Source organism: Parasteatoda tepidariorum, chromosome 9 (genome assembly GCF_043381705.1).
Source record: "Parasteatoda tepidariorum isolate YZ-2023 chromosome 9, CAS_Ptep_4.0, whole genome shotgun sequence".
In the NCBI taxonomy this organism is placed as follows: Eukaryota; Metazoa; Arthropoda; class Arachnida; order Araneae; family Theridiidae; genus Parasteatoda; species Parasteatoda tepidariorum.
In genome coordinates this window covers 76,973,737-76,986,281 of record NC_092212.1, presented here as the reverse complement: position 1 = coordinate 76,986,281, position 12,545 = coordinate 76,973,737, and the positions used below count along the sequence as shown (strand labels likewise).

The 12,545-nt window shown below is 30.3% G+C and overlaps 2 protein-coding genes across 3 annotated transcripts in view; one reads left to right on the top strand and one right to left on the bottom strand.

The window, feature by feature from the left end:
- Window positions 1–7,540, top strand: part of LOC107440674 (N-terminal kinase-like protein yata) — a 30,177-nt gene extending 22,637 nt beyond the window's left edge. Inside the window, exons 17-19 of one of the 2 annotated variants that reach the window (XM_043053293.2) lie at window positions 1,418–1,540; window positions 3,528–3,702; window positions 7,270–7,540. In XM_043053293.2, the coding sequence (XP_042909227.1) occupies window positions 1,418–1,540; window positions 3,528–3,702; window positions 7,270–7,424 (453 nt within the window). In that variant the 3' untranslated portion in view covers window positions 7,425–7,540. Of the gene's footprint in view, window positions 1–1,417; window positions 1,541–3,527; window positions 3,703–7,266 lie in introns of both variants that reach the window. The other variant, XM_043053292.2, reaches the window with a different exon arrangement.
- Window positions 1–12,545, bottom strand: part of LOC107440675 (NADH dehydrogenase (ubiquinone) B15 subunit) — a 123,070-nt gene that overhangs the window by 35,641 nt on the left and 74,884 nt on the right. The gene's annotated exons all lie outside the window — the stretch shown is intronic.

The following is a 12,545-nucleotide window of genomic DNA, read 5'->3' as shown; positions in this document are numbered from 1 at the left end:
TTTTTTTTTTTTTTTAAATATTATAATATGTTAATGTTATTAGTAATCTCTAGTTGTATTTATATTGTATCTATAATCATAAATGTATTTTTTTATCAAAAGTATATTAGTATATGGGTAGGCCATTTCCCCTTGAAGAAATTTTTATTTATTCTTCTGGATGACAATGGTCCTCCAGTTCTTAACTCTTAATATAGGACAAAATTTTGCTTGGAAATTTTGCTACTGGGGAGTTGTAATGTATTTAATGTGGCCTCTTTTTTAAAAAAAAAATATATATATATATAATAAAATCGTAAATGATCAAAAAAAAACTTTTGATATCAATAATATAAAGCATTTTTTAAAAAGCATTTCTCAAAATATAGTAAACATTGCAAAACTCATTTTTAAAACCAAACAAGCCTGAAATAAAGTAATTTTCAAATTATTATCTATTCATAGTTTCATGTTTTTCGAAAAAAAAAAATAATAATAAAATGCACACATGCATTTTCGATGAAAAATGTTGCGACTGGCAGACTATTTTTGAACCCCCATTTGTTATATTTAGTCGCCATGTAACTGGTTTAGACCATTGCTCGGCGGCCCTCAGTATTCCAAAATATATTTCAACTACATCTATCTATCGTAACCTGTATAACTATTCAGCTTGTTTTATTTTGCAAAATATATATATCTATAATAAAAGCTAAATAGATATACATGTATGTTTTGACTTATGTGGTACCAGAATGGTGGATAATTTTCTAGTTAAGTTGACAACACTTGAGTTATCTGTCGTTGCCTTTTAAAAATATGCATATGCTCCACATAATTAAAAGAAAAACAATTGCAAAGTTTTCATTAGAAATTTTCATGCTCCTAAAAAAAAGTATTTTTTTCTAATTTTTCCCCTTCGGGAAACATTTATTGTTAATACATTTACTTTTGGAGTCAAATAGGTAGGGTAAAATATACGGTGTCAACAACTAGATTGTGTAAATATTAACAACACCACATCGATTTTATACTTGCAAGGATAGATTTCGAAAGATGTCTGAAGTGTTAGTAGATTTCTGTTGAAAATTATCAAATTGATTTGTATGAGAATCAATTAATTTGTTATCTAATTTAAAATTTAAACTTTGTAAATTTGATTTGATGTTAATTTAAATGTCATCTTAGTAAGTAGCTCTGATTTTTTGAGGATTAAGTACAATATAAGTAAACTCTCTCTCTCACTCAGTTATAAAATATTGCTTGAAAAAAAATACTAGATGACTGTAATGTCTATTGACGTAATCCAATTAAAAAAATGACATCGTCTAACATTTTTATAACTTCATCTTTAACTTTTCAACTAAACACTATTTAATATTTGACTAGTCCATGCAATGAAAAAAAGGTGATTTATTATTTCTTCCCTTTATTGCAGGAAGAAGATTCTAAAGCTGGAATGATGAGTTTACCATCTCCTTCAACAATCAGCCCCAGTAATGAAAATGATGGTTGGGAAGATGAATGGGAAAGTTTGGAAACTGATAATAATGTCTCAAAAGTAAGTAGTTTTAAAAGACCTATATTTTCTTCATTGTTATATTAATGCATGAGACTTGGAGGAAATTTCAAATTTTTACTGTTGAATGTTTTTATGCAAAATAGAAAGTGGAACATCCAGTTTTTGGCTAGATGAAATTTACTGATTATTTTTTGATTTGTCTAATTTTAAAGCAAGTGGTATATTTGAAATTTGTACACCTTACAACTTAAAATTTTTTAATTTAATAAAATAATAAATATAATGATTGTTAAAAATTGTTTTTGGTGTGGAATTATCTTTCAATAAACAAATTTTATAATTGTGTACAAAATTTTTTCGATTCACTTGGAAAGTTCTTGAGATATAACGAAATATTAAAAGAGAAAAAATACCATTAAGAGGTCTGAACTTTCAACCGTTCTCTTGACCAAACTGTCAAAACTATATTTTACAAATTGCGGCTACCCCCCCTATTTTCAGGCTTGAAAATCAGAATCCGGTTATTAAAAAAAAAAGAAAAAAAAATTATGTTTATTCTGAGAAAGTAAATTTTTTTTGTGTCTGATTTGGTAAATTAAAATAGTGTCTACGTTCATTAATTAGCATGTTTAAGATAAGGCCTCTAACAGATATTTACCGTGCATCCTTTTATTATCTTCTACTATGACGCTTCTTTAATTCTTAAATCTTTCAATGTCATCTAACCATCTAGTCAGTGGTCTTCCTTTAGCTTGATATCCCTCACGCTTAGTTCGAAATCCCTTTAGATTTTAGTAAGACTATCTCCCAAGCCTCTTGAAACATGGCCTAGCCATTTGATTCTTTAACTACAGATGGATATAAAAAAATAAACATAATTTCAAATTTTTTTTCTGTAAGAAGAAATGATGAGTTTCTCATATTGTATTATGGTATTCTATATAGCTATTGTAAAATATGAATTTCTGGTACAAATATCTCAGAAAGTTGTATTGTTTCTTCAATTTTTAAAACTGGATGACTAGTGTTATTTGTGGTTACCTATTAAACACCAGCATTCTCCTTCTTGCTCTGCGGCAAAAGATTGCTCTGAGGCAGCGAGTAAGCAACTTTGATTCCAGCAATGAAATTCAACCCCACCACAAAATTTGTAAGGTACAAATTGTTTGTGATTAGCCATCCATGCACAGGGGGAGATAAGGATTCATAGATTTATGAAGAATTAGAATGCAGAAAGTCTTTCCTTTCAATTTGTTTTTATGGGGTATCTATTTAATTGAGGAATGAAAAACTTGTGTGCGCTCAGCCTGCAAACGGTAAGAATTCAGTGAAAATTGGATTTTTGGTCAGATCCATGTTTCACCCAATTCTCAAGTTCTTTTCCTTACTCAGTCATACGGGTAGAGGCAAACGCCTTTTAGGGCCGGGATAACCTGGTTGGTAGGGCACTGGACCCATCTCGAAGAGATTGTGGGTTCGATCCCCGCCAGCCGAAGACTCCCTGGGTAGTAAATGGTGACTGATGCACGTTAAATCTGTCGCGTCTCAAAGACCTCCATGTTCCCATAACAAATCAATACCTCTGGAGTTACTGATCCAGGAGCTCCCTTGTCTTCTGGGATTGGGAATAAAATTACCAGGATACGGAGTTCAACATTGGTAGTCGTAAACACAGAATTGGGTCGGCTGTTCAACGACGGTTATAAAAAAAATGGGTTTTGCACTTTGTCAAGGATTTCTGTGCTGCGATTTTTTTATAAGGTAAAATAGCTAGCCATACACTCGATTCACAGCCAATGTTCTGATATAGTGTCCCATGCAGGGTTCTCATTTTAATCATTTTCAGGAGTTGCTTTTAGACTATTCATTTACACTCACTAATAACAGAGGTGTCTCTTAATAACAGTAAACAAATTGAGCCTTTTATTCTTAATTAATCAGTATAAAAATGTAATAAGCAGTTTCAGGACTTTGAAAAAATAAATGGCATATTAAAATTGTTGCTGATACTTTTTTTAAAATTTAGAATACTGAAAGATTAAAGACCTTCTTTCATGGTGACAGTGAAGATCCATTCAGTACAAGTACATTTGAAATGAAGGCAGAGGTTACAAAGGAAATGTCTCCATCTACACCTGAGACTGGTGGCGATTGGAATACCGATAGCTGGGACAATTGGGAATCAAGTACAGCACCTAAAAGTATGTATACATTATTTAATGAGATTTATTTTTTGAACTATTTAATTTCTCTAAATTTCTTTGAAAGAGGCATTTAATTTAGCACACATGTTCCCACAGACCCGGAGTCAAAAATTTTTTTCAATGCTCCAGCTCTGCTCCCAGATGATAAGCTAAATTCTCTACTCCGCTAAGGCTATGTCAATTTTACCTATACATTTATGTATGCTTTTGAGTTTCTAATTTTAATTTGAAATTTTTATTATAAAAGGGAATATTAATAAAATAATATAAGATTCATCACTTTCTTTTAAAGAAGAAAGTTAGGTGAATTTTAAATTCAAAATAAATTTGATTTCAAGTAGTGTTGCCAAGTTTTTCTGAAAATTTTCTATAAAATAAATAATAAAACCTAAAAATAATGGAATTAAAATAATTAAATAAATAAAATACTAATTAATGACATTATTAACTTTATTAAACGACNAAATTATTGATTATAAGTTAAATGAGCATGTAAAGCATCCTCAAAATGAATGATTATACCTTTATTTTAAAAAATTGTTGCAAAGGTACTGTGACCCCGAGATTTATTTTTTGAACTATTTAATTTCTCTAAATTTCTTTGAAAGAGGCATTTAATTTAGCACACATGTTCCCACAGACCCGGAGTCAAAAATTTTTTTCAATGCTCCAGCTCTGCTCCCAGATGATAAGCTAAATTCTCTACTCCGCTAAGGCTATGTCAATTTTACCTATACATTTATGTATGCTTTTGAGTTTCTAATTTTAATTTGAAATTTTTATTATAAAAGGGTATATTAATAAAATACGATTCATCTCTTACTTTTAAAGAAGAAAGTTTGGTGAATTTCAAATTCAAAATAAATTTGTTTTTAAGTAGTGTTGCCAAGTTTTTTCTGAGAATTTTCTATCTCTAATAATTCCATCTCTTACTTTTAAAGAAGAAAGTTTGGTGAATTTTAAATTCAAAATAAATTTGTTTTTAAGCAGTGTTGCCAAGTTTTTTCTGAGAATTTTCTATCTCTAATTTAAAAAAAACCTAAAAATAATGGAATTAAAATAATTAAATATTTAAAATACTAATTAATGACATTTTTATCCAATAGTATTTTAATTTTAAAAATTAATTTTTGATAAGAGTATGATTAGTATGCCATAATTATTAGATTTTAGAATGAAAATAAATATTGCAAATCCCAATTTAAAATAAAATTAAATAAATTACCTGAGTCAAATGTAAGTTAATTGGTAAAATCATCCAAAAATTAAAAGCACGAAAATCTTTAATTTTTTGTTTTATTTTAAGCCCGAAAATTTTAAAAGACAAAAAATTAAAATAACCCAGGAGCTTTGGAAAATTTAGAGCTCCAGGGATAACACAGCTCCTTACTTGTTTCTTATCTCATCTAGTGGATAAGATAATCCATCTCTCTCTTAATATATTCCATTTGGAATTATGATATAACATCTTTTTATATGATAATTACAATTATGATATAGCATTCTGATAAAATGTTTTGTTGTACTGATATAAAGTAACCTAATAGTAGACAGTTGATGGGTAAAATTCATACTGCTGCCATAGTGGTAATAAGATTTCTTTGCTAATTCAAACTATTCATTTCTTCAAACTATATGGAGGCGGAAAAAAAATCAATTTTCCATCTTTGTTACTTAATTAAGTGACAGGTCATTTTCCAATGACGTAGTAGATAAAGGTTGAAATTTTGGTTTATAATAAGTATTCAATTCCTTCACAATTCATTAACATTTATTTTCAACAAAAATGAGGAAAAAATAACAGGCAATGTAATTTTAATCAGTCTACAAAATTATAATTTTTTGCATTGCATTGGACATATGACTTTTGCTGTTGCCTATCCACTATATAATAGTTATGTTTTTGTTTTTACAGAGTGGCTACAAAATATTGATACAAATATCAAATCATTTTATAGTACAGACATTAAATATAAAATTATTAAATACATAAATATAATGAACACTAGAAATGGAAGTTTACCTTATAATTTTTTTATTCGAATCAACCACCATCTTTATCGATTAGTAAAGATAATCTCTTGCCCCATTGTCTGATGGCGGCACAAGTCATTTTAAGAGGTAATTTGTCCCATTCATGCTATAAAGTAGCTCTGTGGAATTCTAAACTTCTGTTCTGATTAGCATTAACTTAAGACTCTGTAACTCCCGAAATACTATAGTCTAAAGGATTTAGATATGGTGAAGAAGGGGGCCAATCTTCTTGCTTAATAAATTTTGGACAATTGGGATGGAACCAAACCTGTGTTGTTTTGGCTCAGTATGACAGTGCAGAATCTTGCTGAAATATCTAATCCTTTTTTTAATATTCAGCATTGACTTTTTACCCCTTTATCGATTCAGAGGAAATTTTTCGTTATTTGACACTGCAGCCCAAACCATTGCAAAATTCTTGTTCTGAAAACATTCCACAGTTCGAACACTTATAGATTTATCATCGAAGGTTGCTGAATATACATTATTTTTAGCATTATAAAAAAGTTTCGTGCAAAATATTTTCTCACCAGAAAAGATTATTATATCAACACTTTTATTACTGTGCCAGTTCAGTTATTTCTAACATTTTTGTAACCTTTTCAATTCTTGTGCAGTAGTCAAACCTTGAATTTTTCTTGAACTTCTGTACAAAAACCCAGGTCATCATTTGACGTAATTTGCATAGTTCTCAGATTCTCGTTCTCTTCTGGAGCCATTTTATTATCAGAACGTTGTGGATTTTTTCATATCTTTTTATGCTCTCTTTTGTATGAACAGAGCATAAGCGACCAGTCCTGGGTTGATCTTCACAGCTATTAGTATCCAATAATTGATTTATAGATAAATGTTCAATTAAACCCAAGAGATTTTATATTGCTTAGAGACTCTACTTGCCGAAAATCTGCGATCAAACAGTTGCTTAACCATCAATCTTTTAAATTCACTCTTTAAATCGCCTGCACTTATCGAATGTGCAACTCACAGGTATAATGACCAAACGATTAAAATTATTTCCTAATTTTTGAGTATTACATTATTTAGTAGCCACCTGTAATGACTCTTGGACAAGCCAACCGGCAATTGGAATTTTGTGAATTAAGTCGGCGCGCCTTTCGTTTAACAAGAGAGCACCACAAAGGTGAAAGTACGTCTAAGCTCAGAACCCCAGGGATAGATAGCAACACCACTTAATCGATAGTCCACTTCCTCGGGATCTGAAGGGGATGGAAATTTTTTCCACATTCTTGTACTCATGGTGCTGCTCAGCAACCATAGGGCTTTTGATTCCACTTATTTAAGAGCATATATATGTACTATTAATAGTATTCTAGAGCATATTCTTAGTGGAATCGGATCGTACACTGGCCATTCCCAAAGTCCAATTCTCTGACCACTGGGCTACCAGAGCCCTAATGCTTATGGATTTCAAAAAAATATTTTCCACTTCTAATCAAAATAAAGAATGTACATTTGATGTATTTTTTAAAACAACTTAAATTCAAAATTTTTGTAATATAATTTCAGCAGGTTCTATCTCTGAACGGAATGCCGAATCTCTGCAACAGAAGAAAGAAGCGAATCGAATGGCGAGAGAAGAAAGAAGAAAACAAAAATTAAAAGAGAGGCAACTAGCAAGACCAGTTAAATTAGGAGCTCAAAAAATCTCATCATTAAATGATTAAATGTGTGATTTTATTCTATCTGAAGTATTTTTTATTCATTCTAAGTCATTTTATCTTTAATTGTAATCATCATGTATTGTAAAATCAATTCAAATAAATGTATCATATTTTTCAAATGGTTTGTTTTATTTGTGAAATACATTATAAAGTGAAAGCTGGAATTAAAATGCATTATTATTAGTAGCTGCTGCAAAGATTTCCAATTGAGGTTTTCATAATACACTACAGAACCCGTTATCCGGAAATCAGAAAACCGAAAAACCGGAACGAAATTCGATAAATTATCCCGCCATTTTTTAAAAAAAAAATTTTTTTTCCTTGTGAGATTTTTGGATTTTTCTTTCTATTTTGAGAACCTTTACATCATTTTGGAAATAATCATTAGTGTATTACTTCATCGTTTTTTCTTCTTTTTAAGATTATTTCTAAATATTTTTTTTTTAGTTGGGTTTAACAATTAAAAAAAACTGCTTTTTGTAGCGATTCAGAAAACCGGAAAAATCAGTTATCCGGAATAGCGATGGGCCCGATCGTTCCGGATAATCGGTTCCCTACTGTAATTTGTATAAATAAATTTTTTACCTTTAACTACTGAGTAATGAATTTTTTTCTTCTCTTTAAACAATTCTAAAATCAGTAACTAAAGAATAAAAAGTAATACTATATCATCAACCGCGCTATTTTTTTTTTTAAAAAAAAGTCAATGAGGGCTAGTTAATTACTAGAAAAATTATTCCAAGTTATTTTCGCATTTTATTGTAAAGTTATGATTTTTTTTTAAACCCATTTTAGCCAGAGTGTAGAAATGATTAAATTTTCTACTATTTTCATTGAAATGTGCTTAAATAACATTCATTAAAACAAAAATATTTTCCTGCCTTAAAAATAATATTTTATATATAAAGTAAAATTATGCGTTTTCGCACCATTGACCAAATCACTGGGCAATCTCTTCAGTCAAACACAAAATTTTTTATAACTCGTTTTTTTATTTTAATTTTAACTTAAGAAACTTTAATCTGTCATAACATATTATTAATCTCAAATGGAATAATTTCACATTTTCAAAAAGTCAAACTTGCCATTAACCGTTTCAAGTTAAGAAACTATAAAAGTTTAAAAATTCTTTAACAGAAATTTAGACCCATAATATTTATATTGGACCACGTATTATATTACCGGGAACTAGTGTTCCCTACTAGAGAAAATAATTATAGGGTTATTAGGGTGTACATAATGTGGCCCTATAGTTTACTATGTAGGTATATATACTATAGTGTGTTTATTAGCTTTAAAATGAGGAAATTCGAAGTCAATGTTCTGTTTCAACATATAACCCGATATCTTACCATAATATAGACCATAATATTTATATTGGATCATGTGATATATTTCCGGGTACTAGTGTACCCTAGTAGCGGAAATAATTATAGGCTAATTAGGGGGTACGCAATGTGGCCCTATGTATACTATGTATGCATAAATATAATACTGGGATGAATAGCGTTAAAATGAGGATATTCGAAATCAATGTTCTGTTTCAACCTATAGCCCGATATCTTACCTTAATATTGACCGATATTATACTTCTTTTGTTTATTTTACATTATATTATTTAGTTAATGTGTTTTTCGACTTATTAAAGAATCCCATAAATAAAGGAGAATTTTTTTATTCGGGAAATTTCAAATAATGCTCAAAAATAGGAAAAATTCCGGAAAATTAGTTTATTTGTATTATATTATTTTTTTAAACTCCTTTTACAATATTTTCACGATAGTCTAAGAGGCGAAATATGTTGTTCTAAGTATAAAATCAAGGGTGTCTTTTTGAGAAAGAAAGCATAATGGAATAAAAAATAAAATAAAATGGCTGGAAAAAGTATCAAATTTCAAGCCAACCTACTTCCCTTTAATATCAAGCTATAATTTTCAAACTCGGACCGAAATTAGGCATCTATGAGCTGAATCCCTGAACCAAAGCAAATTTTTATAGGGAAATTAAGGGGTCAGCAATGGCCCCTTAAGTCTTTTGCTAAGCAAACCGGGAGAGGGTACTTGAAGCTATGTCGTAGCACGATCCTCGTAAAAGCGTGGTCCTACGGCTAAGACCATGTGCTAACGACATACGCGTGGAGCGAGAGGGCGTGGGTTCGAACCCCAACCGTGGTCAATTTTTAAATTTTAAAATTTTTTTCTTCTTTTGTTTATTTTACATTATATTATTTATTTAATGTGTTTTTCGATTTATTAAAGAATCTCATTAATAAAAGAGAATTTTTTTATTCGGGAAATTTCAAATAATGCTTAAAAATAGGTTAAATTCCGGAAAATTAGTTTATTTAAATTATATTATTTTTTTAAACGCCTTTTACAATATTTTCGCGATAGTTTAACAGGCGAAATATTTTGTTTTAAGTATAAAATCAAGGGAGTCTCTTTGAGAAAGAAAGCATAATGGAATAAAAAATAAAATAAAATGAAATGGCGGGAAAAAGTATCAAATTTCAAGCCAACCTACTTCCCTTTAACATTATGGTATAATATTCAAACTCGGACCGAAATTAGGCTTCTATGAGCTGAACCCCTCAACCAAAGCAAATTTTTATAGGTTAATTAGGGGGGCCGCAATGGCCCCTTAAGTCTCTTGCTTAGCAAACCGGGAGAGGGTACTTGAAGCTATGTCGTAGCGCGATCCTCGTATAAGCGTGGTCCAACGGCTAAGACCATGTGCTAGCGACTTACGCAAGGAGCGAGAGGGCGTGGGTTCGAACCCCAACCGTGGTCAATTTTTAAATTTTAGATTTTTTTTCTTCTTTTGTTAATTTTACATTATATTATTTATTTAATGTGTTTTTCGATACATTAAAGGATCCTATAAGGAAAAAAAAATTTTATTCGGGAAATTTCAAATAATGCTTAAAAACTGGTAAAATCCCGGAAAATTAGTTTATTTTTATTATATTATTTTTTTAAACTCCTTTTACAATACTTTCATGATAGTTTAACAGGTGAAATATGTTGTTCTAAGTATAAAATCAAGGGTGTCTCTTTGTGAAAGAAAGCATAATGGAATAAAAAATAAAATAAAATAAAATGGCGGGAAAAAGGATCAAATTTCAAGCCAACCTACTTCCCTTTAATATTAAGTTATAATTTTCAAACTCGGACCGAATATAGGCCTCTATGTGCCGGACCCCTCTACCAAAGCAAAATTTTATAACCCAATTAGGGGGGCCGCAATGGCCCCTTAAGTCTTCTGTTTAGCAAACCGGGAGAGGGTACTTGAAGCTATGTTGTAGCGCGATCCTCGTATAAGCGTGGTCCAACGGCTAAGACCATATGCTAGCGACTTACGCAAGGAGCGAGAGGCCGTGGGTTCGAACCTCAACCGTGGTCAATTTTTAAATTTTATAATTTTTTTCTTCTTTCGTTAATTTTACATTATATTATTTATTTAATGTGTTTTTCGACTTATTCAAGAATCTCATTAATAAAAGAGAATTTTTTTATTCGGGAAATTTCAAATAATGCTTAAAAATAGGTAAAATTCCGGAAAATTAGTTTATTTATATTATATTATTTTTTTTAAACGCCTTTTACAATATTTTCGCGATAGTTTAACAGGCGAAATATTTTGTTCTAAGTATAAAATCAAGGGTGTCTCTTTGAGAAAGAAAGCATAATGGAATAAAAAATAAAATAAAATGGCGGGAAAAAGTATCAAATTTCAAGCCAACCTACTTCCCTTTAACATTATGCTATAATTTTCAAACTTGGACAGAAATTAGGCCTCTATGAGCTGAACTCCTCAACCAAAGCAAATTTTTATAGGTTAATTAGGGGGGGCCGCAATGGCCCTTTAAGTCTTTTGTTTAGCAAACCGGGAGAGGGTACTTGAAGCTATGTCGTAGCACGATTCTCGTAAAAGCGTGGTCCAACGGCCAAGACCATGTGCTAACGACTTACGCATGGCGCGAGAGGGCGTAGGTTCGAACCCCAACCGTGGTCAATTTTTGAATTTTATAATTTTTTTCTTCTTTTGTTTATTTTACATTATATTATTTATTTAATGTGTTTTTCGACTTATTAAAGAATCCCATTAATAAAAGAGAATTTTTTTATTCAGGAAATTTCAAATAATGCTTAAAAATAGGTTAAATTCCGGAAAATTAGTTTATTTAAATTATATTATTTTTTTAAACGCCTTTTACAATATTTTCGCGATAGTTTAACAGGCGAAATATTTTGTTCTAAGTATAAAATCAACGGTGTCTCTTTGAGAAAGAAAGCATAATGGATAAAAAATAAAATAAAATGGCGGGAAAATATTATATTATTTAATGTGTTTTTCGACTTATTAAAGAATCTCATTAATAGAAGAGAATTTTTTTATTCGGGAAATTTCAAATAATGCTCAAAAATAGGTTAAATTCCGGAAAATTAGTTTATTTATATTATATTATTTTTTTTAAACGCCTTTTACAATATTTTCGCGATAGTTTAACAGGCGACATATTTTGTTTTAAGTATAAAATCAAGGGTGTCACTTTGAGAAAGAAAGCATAATGGAATAAAAAATAAAATAAAATAAAATGGCGGGAAAAAGTATCAAATTTTAAGCCAACCTACTTCCCTTTAACATTATGCTATAATTTTCAAACTCGGACCGAAATTAGGCTTCTATGAGGTGAACCCCTCAACCAAAGCAAATTTTTATAGGCCAATTAGGGGGGCCGCAATGGTCCCTTAAGTCTTTTGTTTAGCAAACCGGGAGAGGGTACTTGAAGCTACGTCGCAGCGCGCTCCTCGTATAAGCGTGGTCCAACGGCTAAGACCATGTTCTACTGACTTACGCATGGAGCGAGGGGGCGTGGGTTCGAATCCCAACTGTGGTCAATTTTTAAATTTTTTTCTTCTTCTTTGTTTATTTTACATTATATTATTTATTTAATGTGTTTTTCACTTATTAAAGATTCCCATAAATAAAAGAGAATTGTCTTATTCGGGAAATTTCAAATAATGCTTAAAAATAGGAAAAATCCCGGAAAATTAGTTTATTTATATTATATTATTTTTTCAAACTTCTTTTACAATATTTTCACGATAGTTTAACAGGCGA